The sequence below is a fragment of the Carettochelys insculpta genome, chromosome 6 (assembly GCF_033958435.1).
Source record: "Carettochelys insculpta isolate YL-2023 chromosome 6, ASM3395843v1, whole genome shotgun sequence".
Classification (NCBI taxonomy): domain Eukaryota; kingdom Metazoa; phylum Chordata; order Testudines; family Carettochelyidae; genus Carettochelys; species Carettochelys insculpta.
Genome location: NC_134142.1, coordinates 22,555,777 through 22,572,094, shown reverse-complemented (window position 1 = coordinate 22,572,094; position 16,318 = coordinate 22,555,777). Strand labels below are relative to the sequence as shown.

The window sequence follows — 16,318 nt, the reverse complement described above, 5'->3', positions numbered from 1 at the left end:
AAATCCTGGAAGAGCATCTTGGGGCCTGATCCTACACCATTCAAGAGACCAGAAGTTTTCCTATTGACATTAATGGATGCAGAATTGGGCTCTTAAATATCACAATGGCCATTGGAGAATGTAGCATATAGTGGCACTGGAATTATGTTTAGGGTGTGTTTGTTTTTCTGGTCAGGGAGAGTTGGGAACTTAAGAACAGATAGAGGCAGCTTCAGAGCCCTAGGCTGGAGCCTGACCAGTAGTGGCACCATATCTACAGGGGTGGTGGCCTGAATGCTGGGGACAGCAGGCTGCAGACCCTCAGGGGTTGGTGGGTAACAGGAGCCTGGTGAGTACTGGGGCCGCCCAGAGACTGGGACACGTGGTTTGAGAAGCCAGCAGTGAGGCTGGCCCCTGGATGCTGGGAAGCCGTGTGGAAAACCTGAAGGTGCTGCAACCCTCCCAGCACTCCTACTTCCCATATTTATGAAAGCATATGCTATATGGCATTAAACCAGAGATCTGTTTAGCTCAGTACCAGAAGATCATGCAAGAATCCCTATCACAGATAATTATAAAATATCCTGCCCATGGAGAGAGAGTTTCTTTCTAACAAAATAAGGTTAGCTAATTCTCTCGTTGAATCATAATTTGTCATTCTTCTGTAGTTTATAGCTAAATGTTACATTTTCCTTTTGATCTTCATTGTTTTTCAGAAGTGGTCTTCTTAATTTTTTTTTATTTTGAGGTAGGGTTGCTGTATGTTTTGTGTGAATCTCAAGCATTTTGTCTCATCTGCAAATTTAGTCACTGTTTATCCCTTTCTCCAGATCTTTTATAAATATGGTGAATAGAATTGGTCCCAATACTGACCTGTGGTGGGCACCACTGTTTACTTTTCTCCATTATGAAAAATGGCCACTTTTCCCTACCCTTTGTTTCCTATCATTTAACCAGTTACCAATCCATGAGAGAGCCTTCTTTTTTATCTCATGACAGTTTGCTTTGCTTAGGAGTTTTTGATAAGGGACCTTGTCAAAGGCTTTCTGCAACTCTTAAGTATACCAGATCCCTCTTGTCCATATGCATGTTGAGCCCCTCTGATGATTCCAATAGATGAGTGAGGGATGATTTCTCTATACAAAAAACATGTTGACTCTTTCTCAAAAAATCATGTTCATCTAAGTGTGAGAGAATTCTCTTCTTTACTATAGTTGCCATCATTTTTCTCAGTTTTGAAGTTAAGCTTTCCAATCTGTAGTTGCTGAGATCACTTCTGGAGCCTTTTTCAAAAATTGGCATCACATTAGCTATTCTCCAGTCATTTGATACAGAAGCTGATTTAAGTAATAGGTTTACGTGTCACAGTTGGTAATTCTGCAACTGCTCATTTGAATTCCTTAAGAATTCTGGGGCAAACACTATCTGGTCCTAGTGGCTTATTGCTGTTTAGTTTATCAGTTTGTTTGAACCCTTCTGCACTGACATCTCATTGTGGAGCAGTTCCTCAGATTTGTTACCTAAAAAGAATGGCTCAGGAATCGGTAGTCATAAAAATCGATGTAAAGAATTCATTTAGTTTTTCTTCAGTTGCCTTATTTTCCTCGAATGCTCTTTAGCATCTTGATCATCCAGTGGCCTCACTGGTTGTTTAGCAGGTTTTCTGCTTGTGGTGTACTACTTCTTTTTTGGTATTACTTTCTGAGTCTTTATTTAGCTGGACTTTTAGATTCTTTTTTGGCTTACCTAATTACATTTTTAAACTTTATTTGCCAGCCTTTAGTGCTCCTTTCTATTTTCATCTTTAGGATTTTGCATTTACTTTTTAATGGATGGCTTTTTGCCTCTTACTGTGTCTTTAATTTGTTGTTTAGCCATGTTGGCACTTTTTTGGTTCACTCACTGTGTTTTTAATTTGGGATAGCCATTAAAGTCCAGCCTCTGTTATGGTATTTTTAAAAAGTTTCTATGCAGCTTGCAAGGATTTAACTTTTGGCACTGTATCTTTTGATTTCTGTTTAACTAACTTCCTCATTTTTGAGTAGTTTCCCTTTTTGAAATTAAATGATCTTTTGTCGGGCTGCAGTGGTGTTTTCCCCACCACAGAGATGTTTAATTATATTATGACCACTATTACCAAGTGGTTCAACTATATTCTTCACCTTTTGGACCAGAGCCTAAGCTCTATTTAGGAATAAATCTAGAGTTGATTCTCCTCAGATGAGTTTCAGTACTAGCTGCTCCACGAAGCAGTTAGTTAACGTGTCAAGAAACTTTCTCTCTCCATCCCATCCTGAGGTGATGTGTAACAAATCAATGTGGGGATAGTTAAAAGCCACCGTAATTGTTGAGCTTTTAAATTTTACAGCTGCTCAGATCTCCATGAGCATTTTGTAATCATTATCTAAAACTAATTGAGATTTGAATGGGTATTGAAGGCTTGTAGAGTTTAGACACATTTGAAAATCTCGCCATAAATCATTAAATTATAAGAATTCCTCAAAACCACAAAAAATTGTGTGTGGCAACCCTAGGCATTCTTTTTCACCCGTGTAAAGGAGTATGAGTTCTGTATTAAACAAAGGAAGATAGACGTAATGCACCCTCTTTTTAATATAAAATGAATTAATAACCAGCATTGAAGGTTGGAAATGAGGAAAAATACTATTTTACCCACTAACTTCTTCATTTAGCAGTATCAGGTGCAGCAGATTTCTTGCTTTTGCTTGTTTGATACTACATACATCATAACAATATGGAATGGTGCATTATATATGCCAGATAGTTTTTGAAAATCCCCAGGCCTCAACTGGAGTACTGTGTCCAGTTCTGGGCACTACATTTTAGGAAGGATATGGAAAAATTGGAGAAGCTCCCTAGAAGAGCAACTAAAATGATTAAAAGTCTAGAAAATATGACCTATGAGAGAAAATTAAAAGAACTGGGTTTGTTCCGTTAGGAAAAGGGAAGGCTGAGAGTGGACATGATAGCAGTTTTCAAGTACCTAAGCAGGTGTTACCAGGAAGAGGGAGAAGAATTATTCTCTTTAGCATCAGATGATAGGCCAAGAAGCAATGGGCTTAAATTGTGGCAAGGGAGGTTTGAGTTGTACATTAGGAAAAATTTCCTGACCATCAGGGTAGTTAGGTACTGAAATAAATTGCGTAGGGTGGCCGTAGAATCTCCATCATTGGAGATATTTAAGAACAGTTTGGATAAATATTTAACAGGAGTGATTTAACGGGTTCTTGATCCTTCTGTGAGGGCAGGGGACTGGACTTGATGACTTCTTGAGGTCCCTTCCAGTTCTGGTATTTTTTGTTTCTATGGAGAGTTTCTTAATTGTATCTTTTTTTTTTTTTTAAATCCTGGGGCTTGCGTGAGGCTTGGCTGGAGGAGGCTCGGTTTGGTGCGCCAGAGGGGTGGGCAATGACGAGGGCCCTGTTGCTGGAGCCCTCATCATTGCCCTTCGCTCAGTCAGCAGCTCCCTGTGTGGAGGACTCGTGGTGCTGGAGGGGCCCACATCATCTTCGCTGTCCATGGGGAGGGGACCAACGGTGTCCACCACATTCTCTGGGGTGGCTGCCTACCTTGGCCCCAGGAGCCTGTGCAGCTCCTGGTAGTGGGGGCAGTGGATGGGCCATGCCCCCAATTGGCTGGCAGCATTGTGGGCCTTGATGTAGGTCTGGCAGAGTTCTTTAGCTTTTATCTGCACGCTGCTGCCAGTGCGATCGGGGTGGCCTGATTCTGATGTATGTGTGGTGGCAACTTAAAGGTTTTTTAAATGAGGAGGTGGTAACCTCAGTGCATGATCTCTTGTCTTTGGAACTCTCTTCCTGTGAGATGTTCATCACCATCTAGACATATCTGTGTTACAATATAAAATATGTGTACTTTTCTTTGTCTTTTTCTGCTAAACTGTGGTCTTTTCAGTTGGTATGTTTGGTGGGTAATAATGGTGCATGGCAGAATCTTTTATTGTGTTTGTTTGTTTTTTTTTTTTTTTTTTAAAGTACAAAGATTTCTTACTGTAGAGGCCATCATGGAGTGGTTCTCCATACTAAGAAATCTTTAATAAAGAAATCCTCATTTATGATTAAGGATTCTAGAGGAAAAACACTATGCAGAAATAAGTATTCTGCAATAAGCGCTGAACTGATTAGAGCGCTAGAAGCATCTTTGTGAATAAAATGTTTCTATCTGTAATCAATTGTAATGCATATTCTGACTTAGAAATAACTCTGTAAAGTACATAGTCCCCTTTTAGTTCTGCTTCTGAAATTAAAGGGGAGGAAAATATGTGGTTTTATTTAATAAAATGTGCGAATGGGGTGCCGTCAAGTCTCTGTGTAACAGTGAAATACAAAACAACAAAAATAACAGATAAAATGAGGGTTGAAAATGTCTTAGCTTGCTCTTGGTAACCTTGTACTGAAGCAATCAAACTTTAATTCTTACAGATTGATATGACTGACATCTATGAACAAAGTTAAAAAGCTAGAAACATCAAGCAATCTGGTCATCTGAGACTACTCTAAAAAACCCCTAATCCACAGTTAATACTCCATTTTGATTTGAAGTTAAGTTGTGGTGTTTCTGCTTCTTTTGTAGATGAAGGAGGGATCCACATAATTGTTTGAAAGGACACTGCTTCACTGCTCACTTTTCTGCTGTAGTCTTTTGTTCCCAGTCCAAGCTTAGATGTCCTTTGACTGTTTGGATATAGAGGTATGCTACTGTATTGTGTAGTTCTGAAACTGCGGTGCTCTCATTAAAGGTTATATCAGAGAAGTCCTGTCATGGTGACAACACATTTTATATGGTACAACTTAGCATCTAATCAACAAATATAAACTTTTATGAGGGACTATTTTTGTCTAAAGTGAAAAAATATTTATAGTAAAATTATTCATTATAGTAATAATATCCAGGACCACACGCTCCAGGAGTTGGTTGTTGTATTGCATCCTTTTATTCCTTATAGACTTCCCCACTCCACATTTTCATAGGGATGTTAAGGCCTTCTCTCAGATGGTGGTATACGGTAGACTACAGTATTTGGAAAGGGCACGGCAGCGTAAGAAGTTTGAAAACTGCTGAAAAAATTCTATTCTATTACAAGCACAAATCTTAAGATTTTGATAAGATAGCTTTGTTCTGCCTAACATAAATTAACAAAACAAAAAAGCAGTCCTGTAGCACCTTAAAGACTAAAAATGTAATAAATTCGTAATTGTTTATCTTCATATTCTTTCTCTTATATGGTAGTTTAGCGTAATTGGAACCAATGGGTTTTTTTATTTGTTCTACTTTTGTAACCATGTGTAACTGAGAGAGCAGCTAAGTTAAGAGAAATTCACATTTTCTTTAAATATTGGAAAAATAACTATTCATATTTAGTGCAACTAGTCATATATAGTGCAACTAGTCATGGTTTCCTTGCACAGTTTAGTTAGATGTTTGCATATTACACGTATGGTAGAAGCCCAGTTATCTGACATTTTGCCATTACCTCTGATAACCAGCACATTTGGTTGACTGGCATGTCCAGCTGTGGCCACTTGCTGTGGGGTCAGCGCTTAGCCAGGGTGGGGGCAGAGTGGGGACAGCTGCCAGCCCCAGCTTGAATAACCAGCATATGTTGTTATCTGGCATCCCTGGGGAAGCAGGGATGCTGGATAATAAAGCTTGTACTGTACCTCATTTTACAGTTTAAAAAGACATGAATTGTAAGACAAGGACTTGTAGATCTCTGTTTATCTCAATATTTCTGTTTATCACTGCATTCTGCAAATAACTTTATTCTTACACAGTTCCTAAAACACTGGCACCCCAATGTTTATTGAAGCTTTCAGGAGGTATTATAACAGGATATTGTTTCCGAGAGAAAGAGAGACATAGGTAGACACCATCACTGTGTTTAGCTTTCAAGAACTGTTAGCAAAAGATACACAAACTGTGCACTGCATCTGTGTATCTCGTAGTAACAGTTCTGTCAGTACATGCTTTCCCGACATTGGCCCATCCACACAGAGCCAAATTTCAGGAAAACCCCCTCTGCCGAGACACCTCTTCTTCCTCATGGAACAAGGTGTACAGGGATGTTGGCATAACATTCTTGATGGGGCAGACTTCTGCCAAGAGGCCTCCCGGTCTCCAACAGAAGCCTGCAGTTTAGACATAGCCTATGTTTCTTGAATATTTTATGGTAAAGAAGCTCTGCATAGAAAAGCTAAGGAAAATTATATAAACTTAGTTTTCATGTAAATGCAAGATTGAGGGCAAATGTACTTGTCACCCAAATAATGCTACCTCCACATTGAGGATCTTTTCTGATCTTTTAAACAAATACTACTTTTGTAATAATTTCTTTGATGCTAATAACACTTTCATTTTATCGTGCAAACTGTTTTCCTTATTTTACCCATTTGTTCCTTGTCTGGGAATCCCCGTACTTTCCAACTCTTGGAACACTCTTGTGTCAGCAGATTTAGTTTTGCTTCCAGTTTCTAACTACTGCTGCTGATATAGGCTTGAATTAAATTATAAAACTATTTCGCTTGTATGTTCAGGACGATGATGCAGTTTGCACTTGGAACTAATTTTTTTTTTTTTTTTTAATTTCAACAATCTGCAGTTCAACTCTTGCAGACGCACAGTAAAGTTTGTGCTAGATATTTGCTACGGCAGGTTCAAATTAAGGACTCTGAGCTGGCACTATAATACCTTGTATAGTTCTGAGCAATAACATTATATTGTTTAGTAATTAGCTTTGAGTTAGAATCTCACAAATTAGAGTATTAAATGATTAAATGTTACTGTTCAAAAGCTGCCCTCTTTTTTTAAGCACTGTAGTTTTGGATTTATACAATAGGAGTCAAAGTCTGGTATAGAATATACCTAACTTTGGTATATGAAGTGAAACTTTATAGGCTGATTATGAGCTTTTTGAAACTTAAAACATTTAATATTGCTTAAGTTTAAATTCAAGCTAGAATACAGTCTAGTTTTTCAGCACACTGCAGACACTGTACCTTTATATTTCATTATCTTCCTTCAAAGACTTCATCTCTATGTTGAATAAGAGGAATGACAAGGGTAGAGCCTTGTGGCACATCACAAAGGAGAGTTCTCAAAGAGGAAGAGCATTCTTCCATCTCTGTCAGAGTTAAAAACAGAACTGTACTAAAGCAGTTACTGCCAAATGCATTAGAGATGTGAATAGCACCATGTGGTGGTTGGTTTCAAAGGTTGCTGAAAAATGTAACACTGCTAGTAGACCTATCCGGTCAGTGAGGTAACTGCTGTTTCCATACTTGTGCTGGTCTGAAACCTGATTTCTTGATGGAAAAAGAATTGTAAGTTTCTGTACTCCTTATCATCTTAATTTATTTTTCCCAGAAAAAAGAAGGTAGAGGCTCAGTAATAGCTAATGACACTTGTGTTAAGAAATGGTTTATTGAACAAGAACCATAGCTTTGGATCTTTGAGGTTTTGTTGGCAGTTTGCCCTCCCTTTCGGAGATGCTAACGACCCCCTCTGAAAATGAGCCATCTGAGTCATCTGGCTGAGCTCAGCTCTAGATGCCAGATGGAGTCTTCATCTGGCACGATAGTATTTTTATTAATGGTTTGACCTCAGAATGAGTAGCATCAGTTGAAGTTCCAGGTTGTTCTCTGCTTGGGTTCTAGTTGCTAACCAGCAGGTCTTGGTACAAGCCACATTCGCATATAAATTTGAAAATGTAATTTAACACCCTGGATTTATTTCTTTGTTTAAAATCAAAGAACGAAGTCCTGTCTGCCCAGATCTTTACTGTTGACTTAAGATTGTATTTATCTTTGTGAGTTAAGAACCTCCATCACTTTTTTCATGTTGATTTTTAGCTGATACTATCATGATAGCTGCAAGTATGTGCCAAATGTAAAATCTGTTATGAGGACACAAATGAAAATCATTATATTTTGGAATTTGCACCTGAACTCCAGTGAGCAAAATGAGGTTAACTCTAGAGGGACTAGCAGGTCAGTTAATTTCTGGAAGAATACTGTTCTGTTTGTCTACAGGCATACTACAGTTCGTGTTTTCTAATGGAGATCTGCTATTGAATTCTTAAGAGTTTGTTTCTGAAACATCTGTCACTTTAGTTGAGTGATACGGTGCACAGGAAAACTGAGATACCCATTAATCTGTTGTTGTTCGAAGCTTCAGATGTTCTGTTTTTTGAAAATTGGCTTCTTTGTACTGCAGATGCAATAATAACTTAGCTTAGGTGGAACCTTGTGCCTTAAAGTTACATCTCATCGGGAATTTGAACTGTGCCTAGTGGATGTAACTGAATCCTTCGTTTGCTCAAATAAAAAAAAAGGGGCAACGTGATCCAAAATGTGCCAAATTTTCAAAGCTGAGGTCTATGCATTGCTCCCATTTGTGTTGCCTCTAGTTGCACATGTACCTAGTTAATGCATATGCAGGTGAAAGTACCCCATGCATGCAAATTAGTCAGTTTGGGCATATAAAATAAAGTATTTATATGTATGGAATTCCCTGCCTTTTTGAAATAATAATAATAATGCTTGTCGATATAGTTTTAAATCTGTTCTATGTTTATTACTGCATTGCTTTGTGGATGGTTCAACTGTTTTGCTTCGTAGGAATTTTCTAGTGTGATATAGAAGAAAATTCTTCACCCATTTGGCTACCAAATCCTCTACATTTCTTTAACCTTGTTGTGTCTGGCACAGGGGGTGGAAAAAAAGCAAAGCAAACCAAAAAAGATCTAGTTGTGAGGAGAGTTATCTGGGAAGATAAAATTTACTTGTGTGTTACTGATAATTTTCTTTGACGAAATGTCCAATACATGTCAATTCACAAAGTGGAGTCCTGTGGGGCCTTCTGTAGATAATCAGTATGAAGTTTCATTTGCCAGCTGACAATCCAGTTTTTAGGCAGATTGATATTTCTAAGAAACAGTTACCTGCTGCTGGTTCTGTGTTCAATATGCATTTCCGGCTGACTCTGCAATATGATTCCTTGTTGTGGCTAAATGCTCAGCTCTTGATGAAGCTAAAGTACTATTTAAGTTTTAGAACATCTTCAATTAATTTTATTTTTTGCTTCATTGTAATACCATTTGTTGCCCATTGAACCCCAAATTGCTTTTTCCATTGTTTTTCTTTACCATTCTATTGATCTTGTTTCTGGAATTCTGTGTTCTCCTGAGCCTCCTAAGTGGAGGACCAGTTCTTCAGCATCATCTTTAGGGCTTCCTTTTCCCAGCTTCTTCTCTCATTCACGTCCTCCTTTGGACTCTCTCCAGGGTTCAACCCTGTCCTCTTCTTCTTTCTTGCTGAGCTCGTCCTCCTCCATGGTTCTGGCAATCACCTCCAGATAGCAGGTCCTAAATTAATACTGATATCGCCCACCTCAATCCAGCTGCGTATCTTCACTTGTACTGCTCACAAATCAAACACAATCTCCAAAACTGAGCTTTCTCACCCTTGAGAGATCTTCATCAAGGGGCTATGTCTACACTAGCCCCTTCTGAAGGGGCATGGTAATAAGTGAGTTGGGAATATGCTATTGAGGCGCATCCAGGAATATGCAGCGCCTCATTAGCATAATGGTGGCCGTGCTCAATTCAAAAGTGCCGCTTTCAAATCGAATGGTGCCCGTGTAGATGGGGGCCTTTCAAAAGGACCCCCCACCAGACTTGGAAAGTGCCTTCTTCCTATAAGCAAATAGGAAGAATGGGCTTTCTAAGTCTGGGGGGATCCTTTTGAAAGTCCCCTGTCTACATGGGCGGCACATGATTTGAAAGTGGCACTTTCAAATTGCATGCGGCTGCTATTATGCTAATGAGGTGCTGCATCTTCCCAACTTGCTCATTACCATGCCCCTTCCGAAAGGAAGGTGCTAGTGTAGACGTAGCCCTTGTCTCTCAGATTTTTAAGTTCAGTTACCTCTGACTTTCTTCTTAATCTCCTCCCCATACCTTCAGCATGAAATCCTGGCACTTTCCTTTTCGGTATCACTACAGTGCACTCATTCGTCCTTATGTCTATTCTTGAGACCCCTGTCCAAACCTAGTTGATCTCTTGGCTTGATTGTATTGAACGATTCAGGTTTGCCCTCTGTAGAGTTCTAGTGTGTGCAGATCTTCTAGTTCTTATCTAACTCACACCCTCTGTCTCTCAAAACAAAAAAGCAGTCCAGTAGCACTTTAAAGACTAACAAAATAATTTATTAGGTGATGAGCTTTTGTGGGACAGATCCAGTTCTTCAGACCATAGCCGTACCAGAACAGACTCCTTATTTAAGGCACAGAGAACCAAAAATAGTAATCAAGGTTGACAGATCAGAAAAATTATCATCAAGGTGAGCAGAGGGGCGGGGAGTCAAGAATTAGATGAAGCAAAATATGTAAAAGAGTTGTTATAATGAGCTAGAAAATTGCCATCCTGGTTCAAACCATGTGTTAATGTGTTGAATTTGAATATAAACGAGAGTTGAACAGCCTCTCTTTCAAACAGCTGTTAAAGTTCCTTTTCAGTAAAACACAGACTTTCAGGTCATTAACAGAATGGCCCACTCCATCAAAATGCTGGCTGACAGGTTTGTGATCTGTTTGATTCCCATTAATTTTTTGTCTAAGAGAGTTTGAAGTCTGTCCAATATACAAAGCATGTGGGCATTGTTGCCACATGATGGCATATATGATGTTAGTTGAGGAACATTAGAATGTGCCTGTGATTCTGTGAATAACCTGGTTAGGTCCAGTGATGGTATCTCCAGAATAGATATGTGGACAGCCTTGATACCTCTTCAGATCATGTTTTACCAAGACACAGGGCTGTCTGATCTCTGAAGAACACTTCAGTACAGCAGACTTGGTATGGTTTATTTATATGCCAGATATTCAAACACTGGTTTCTAGAATGAGATCTTTCTCCCATACCGTGCGATCTCCTGCTTAATTTTGAAGTACAGTTACGTGTTTAATGGTGTACGGTTAACGTGCAAATTGTGAGGATGTAAATTAAAAGAGGGCTATAAGGAACCTTTGTTTTAATTACATATATACATATTGCATTTATAAAAGAGAGATAGGAAATTATAAATCACATATGAGGGTATAAAGTAAAGGTTTATGGGTTTGGTTTCAGTGTGCGATATTTGTAACTGAAGGTATGTTCCCGCCATTGTAGTTGGTGAAGATACAACAGTGCACAAGAGAGGAGAATTGGACCCCCTCTGAATTAAAATAATGTGACATACATAGGTAACCCAAAGATTCTTTTCTGAGAGCACGGGGTTAGGAGGAGGTACCCATGTACTTCCCCCAAAAGCTAATTTATTTTTCAGATACTAGTTACCCTCTGATTCTGCATGCTAAAAAGATTCCACATTGATAACCATGTGTCGATCATTTGTGTAAATAAATAGGTACTCTCTCCTGGGTACATATTTAATTCTAACCCTCTGCTGTGCTGTTTCTTATATTTGCATAGGCTCTCCTTTAAGAACTCTTGATTTTTGGTGCACAAGATAAACAGGGAAGATGTTTTTTTAAATTGAATTAATTTATTCTCCCTTCTGTGGTTCTTCCAATTCTTTGTACACTGACCTTAAAGTATCATAACCTCTGCCTAATAGGTACTGTAATTCAGTCTTCAGTTGTGTTAATTCTTTCCTGAACAGGCCAGTTGTGCTGTGTTCTGCTGCATGAACAGAGTAGTCATGTAATGTGGACCTGTTTCTTCTGGGGAGTGGACTTGTATCACCTGATCTTTTTCCTTGGAAACCCAGGTTGAAAAAGCTTGGAAGGTGTTTGAAATGATAAACGTATGGGTTTCATCTGTACTCAAGCAAATTCTGGCTTGCACTGTGCCCATTCCCCATGCCTAAAATGCAAGACAAAAGCCAGAATAGTAGAGGAGTCAACCCGACTCTGTCCCTTTTGCTGTGTGATGCAGTACTGTGCTGTGATCTGGTGTTGCTCGTCACAGAGGAGTAATGATGGGACAATGGTGTGCTGAAATGGCTCTATGCTCATTGTGGACCCAGTGCTCCCTAAACTATCACACTAAGAGCAGAGGCAGATTGTGTCTGCTGCTTCTTGCCACAGCCTGTAGTGGAGCTTGTAGCCTAGCTGCTTAAGTACCAGAACTGTCCTACTGAACAAAAGGAAGAATGTGTCTTTCACCTCTCCCTCTGCCCAGACTCCATAATGTTTTTCCCCTAGTAATTAAGGTTTTGCTTGAAGGACCAGAACTTGGCTCTCAGTGTGTTGAGCCCCTGAAAGGGGAACCATAATTTTACACATTTACCACATTTTAAGATATTATGCAAATATGCTATCTTTGCCTATCTATGTTCATATGTGCACCTGCATTTTTCTATTTGTGTATGTAAAAGTGTAGAGCGAGGCTATTCCCTTTTTTACAGATGAGTTTGTAGAAAGATGATAGTGTGCGCATATGCATATATGTATTGATGAGTTATTCTTTGGGCTGAAGAACTGTGTCTTAAGCTTTTATCTTTTGCAGAAATCACCTGTTACAATATGGACACCAGTAAAAAGACAGAACCCCCTGTGTCTGTGGAAGTGGTACAACAAAGAGCAAATCCTGATCACATGCTTGGAGCAATATATGTTCCTGAGCAAGGTGGTTACAAAGAGAAATTTGTAAACACAGTGGAGGACAAGTATAAATGTGAACAGTGTCATCTCATATTGTGCAATCCTAAACAGACAGAATGTGGACACAGATTCTGTGAGACCTGCATTAATGCATTGTTAAGGTGCGTGTTTCTTACTGCGCTATATACGTTTGAAAAATTCTGACCCACTGAAACAGGTTGAAAAATAGACATTTGTTTCACATTGTCTTACATGTAAAATTTTTGTTAAAAATAGCAATTTGAGGGATATAGGGCCTGAGAGAGAGTGCAAGACAATGAGTTTTTCATTACTTTATTTTTTTCATAAGAAAGCAGAGTTATGCAATTATTCGTGGTAACTGGTGAGAATAAAAATATAGCTGTTAGATTTTTTTTTTCTTTTTAAAATTAGCTTTTTAGTAATACTTGGCAATTTAAATATGTTGCATTTGCATCTCATCTATGATATATTGCTGATGATGGGTGTCAGTACACATTAACTCAAGTTTTGAAATAACACTAAATGCATAGTACTTAGCATGTTCAAAATATTGCACAAAATTTAATCTAAAGAGCACACCTCTGGGGAGATATCTAGTAATATCCTCTCTTTATTGATGGGAAAGCTTCAGGAGAGGAAAGAAGTGAATTTGCCTCAGGCTTAATCCTACCTCAGGAGCAGAGCACAGATAGAACCTAGGAACTTCCTTCCTTCTGTTTATTTCCCATAACCATTTTGGCACTGTGTATGCAACAGATGTAGTTCATGGTGAGAATATAGCACTATGTCTGAGTGTGCAGGGCTAGTGACCTTAGATACATTTAAGAATCAAATCTTTTTCTTTCTCCTACGCAGTGTATTGGATTTACAGGAAGAAAAATAGCATTGGTCTGATGTGTATTATTTTCTATTAAAGTATTGTTTTTGCTAAGAAATCTAGTATTTTTTCTGAATATATGTTTTTGAGAAGCAGTCTTCTGTGCTGAATAACAAGTATAAGTTGCAAATATGTCACATCTACTGTCAGCGTACAGTTAAGCACACACTGATTATATGCTAGTGAGCTGTTCAGTGTCAGGGTCACCTGAGGAGAAACCTCAGCAAAGCTATCTACTCAGTATGCAGCAGTAGTGTAAAAGAGCAAATAGGATGCTTGAGTGCTTTCAATAAAAGCTAGAAAATGATGACATTGTGTCACACAGTATATAACCTCATGTGGAATGATGTCTCCAATTTTGTTCACCTCACCTTCAGAAAAATATTGAAGCTATGATTCAATGAAGATCCTTAGAAGTATGTTGAGATTTACATACAATGTTCAATTACAAGAAGCAGGATTAATTAATTGGGGGGTGGGACTTGACTAAAATATTCGAACTGTGGAAGACAGCGAGAGTTTATCAGTCATTCCTTTTGCAGTGACCCAGCATATTAACAGCAATAACTTTTTTTATACTGCACATATCCCTTATAAAAATAGAATTACTTACCTGCCATGCAAGAGATTACAGTCCAAGCACAAAGAAAGGCAACCGTTCAGATGAGGCAGGGTGTAGGGATTAATAATAGAGGGAAGATTATGGGAAGGAGTGTGGGGCTGGAAAGGGATATGGGGTAAATTTAGGTTTTCTTTAATAATATTCCATGCCTATATAATCAAGATGTAGAGTACACTGTCATAGGTCAAGTCAAATCATGCCTGGCCTTTTAAAGAATGCCAGATATGTAATAGACGCTAATAATTTTTCTGCCTGTGCGTGCTGAAACACTGAGGGATAACCAAAGCTGCTGGATCAGGGCATGCTGTGAAAGTTAGGAATGGTTATTTTTTTTTCGTGCAATGAATTGGACAATTGGCTGGAAATATTCTGGTGTTTTTTTCCCCTTCCTCCGCCTTCCTCTAGAATGCCAGGTACAGTCCCCAGGCTAAATGTATCAGGGGTTTTGTCCATGTGGGCTCTCTGTATTGTTCCAATAATACGATGTGTAAAGACATATAACCTCGTCTTGGTCTATTATTAAGTAGACGACGTTTTAAATTTAAAATGGCTACATTCAAGAAACAACAAGAAAATATTCTTATTATGCTTTTTAAAGATAAAACCCTGGCAAAGGAAGGCTGTTTAATTTTATGGTGCTATTAAAAAGGGGTTTTTCATAGTTAAAATGAATGTTCTATAGTAAGTAGAAGTTAAATTCAACTATTTACTGAGTTTTTAAGTTCTCTTGAAAGATTATTTTATATTTTCTTTAAAATTAGCAGCATTGGTTGTTCCTTTTGATTTTATACTTAATTTAATTGTGGTCTACTTAATCATTCATATTTTTAAGTATGCTGAACAATTATCACTAAACAAGTCACCTTTGATTTACTATCACCAATCTAAAATCTGACAAATACAGAAAATTCGAAGTGGGATATACAAATTATTTTTTATCTTCTTCTCTTTCCAGTTCTGCTAGTCCAAAATGTACAGCGTGTCAAGAGACAATAGTTAAAGATAAGGTATTGTTTCAAAAGTTTCTTATTTCTAATATTCAGTTGCTATGATTCATTTACAATTTTGTTTTTTCTGCATTTCAGAGTTTTTTTTTTTTTTTTTTTTTTTTTTTTTGAGTCTTTCTTGGGAAAAATACTGCTATTGTGTAACTTGAATCTAGTATGTCTTAACTCACTGATGGGCAACCTGCTCTCTGCAGTTCTTATGCATCAGGGTAATTTGATTGTGGGTTGTGAGACATATTGCTGGAGTTGAGTGTCGTCATCCCACGTTCCCCATCAGTTCCCAGTGGTTGTGGTTCACCATTCCCCATTAATGAGAGCTGTGGAGGTGGGACCTGCAGGTGAAGGAGCTGCTGGGATGTGCTGCTTTTGGCAGCTCCCCTTAAATGGGAACCACAAACAGGAGCCACCAGGAACTGTGGGACGTGGTGCCTTTGAAGGATGACTGTCTGGAAAAAGTCTTGTGGCTAGCAATCAAATTACCCTGACGAGCATGAGCCCGCCCCCACCCGGGTTGCAAGTTGCCTACCGCTGTCGTACAGAATGCAAAATAATAACCATACTTGATTGGAAGCCTTTACATCAGTGGTGGGCATCTGGCCCATCTGGGTTCCTTGTACGGCCAGCAAGATGTTTTGTTTACTGTTGCCAGTGTTCCATTAGTTTCTGTCTGTCTAGGCTTTTTCCTATTGGTATTACTAAAGGGACGCACACGTAAAGTGCAGGAATGTGGAGAGAAGAGCATGATGATTGCATGCATCAGTCACTGAGAGCTGTGCATGCCCTCTGCAGCCTATCAAAATGCTGCTAGAATTTGCATTTTGATCGGCACACACTGCAAATTCTAGGTACACAAGTGCGGTTAGCAAAACTACCCTATCCCAGGAGACCATCTGGGATATGACAGCCCTACATAACCACTGAGCTGAAGGAGGGCCATTCATGCAACCCATTCACTTGATTGCCCATCACCGATTTTACTTGAACAGTTAAGGTTATTTCATTAACACCTTTTTTTTTCTATTTTTTCACCTACACGTTAAATGTGGTATTGACTATGTGATGTTTCATCAACATAAAGAAAGATGTTTTTGAAAATTAATTTCCATTTACTCAGTTTTGACTATCAGGGCTTTGAGGTGAGTTCTGTTCTGATGCAGGGTACTCCTTTA

The 16,318-nt window shown here is 38.7% G+C and overlaps 1 protein-coding gene across 1 annotated transcript in view; it reads left to right on the top strand.

The window, feature by feature from the left end:
- TRAF3 (TNF receptor associated factor 3) overlaps nt 1-16,318 on the top strand; it is a 112,443-nt gene that overhangs the window by 40,815 nt on the left and 55,310 nt on the right. The window contains exons 4-5 of the mRNA XM_074996468.1: nt 12,528-12,783; nt 15,098-15,149. Of these exons, the coding sequence (XP_074852569.1) occupies nt 12,545-12,783; nt 15,098-15,149 (291 nt within the window). The 5' untranslated portion in view covers nt 12,528-12,544. The remainder of the gene's footprint in view (nt 1-12,527; nt 12,784-15,097; nt 15,150-16,318) is intronic.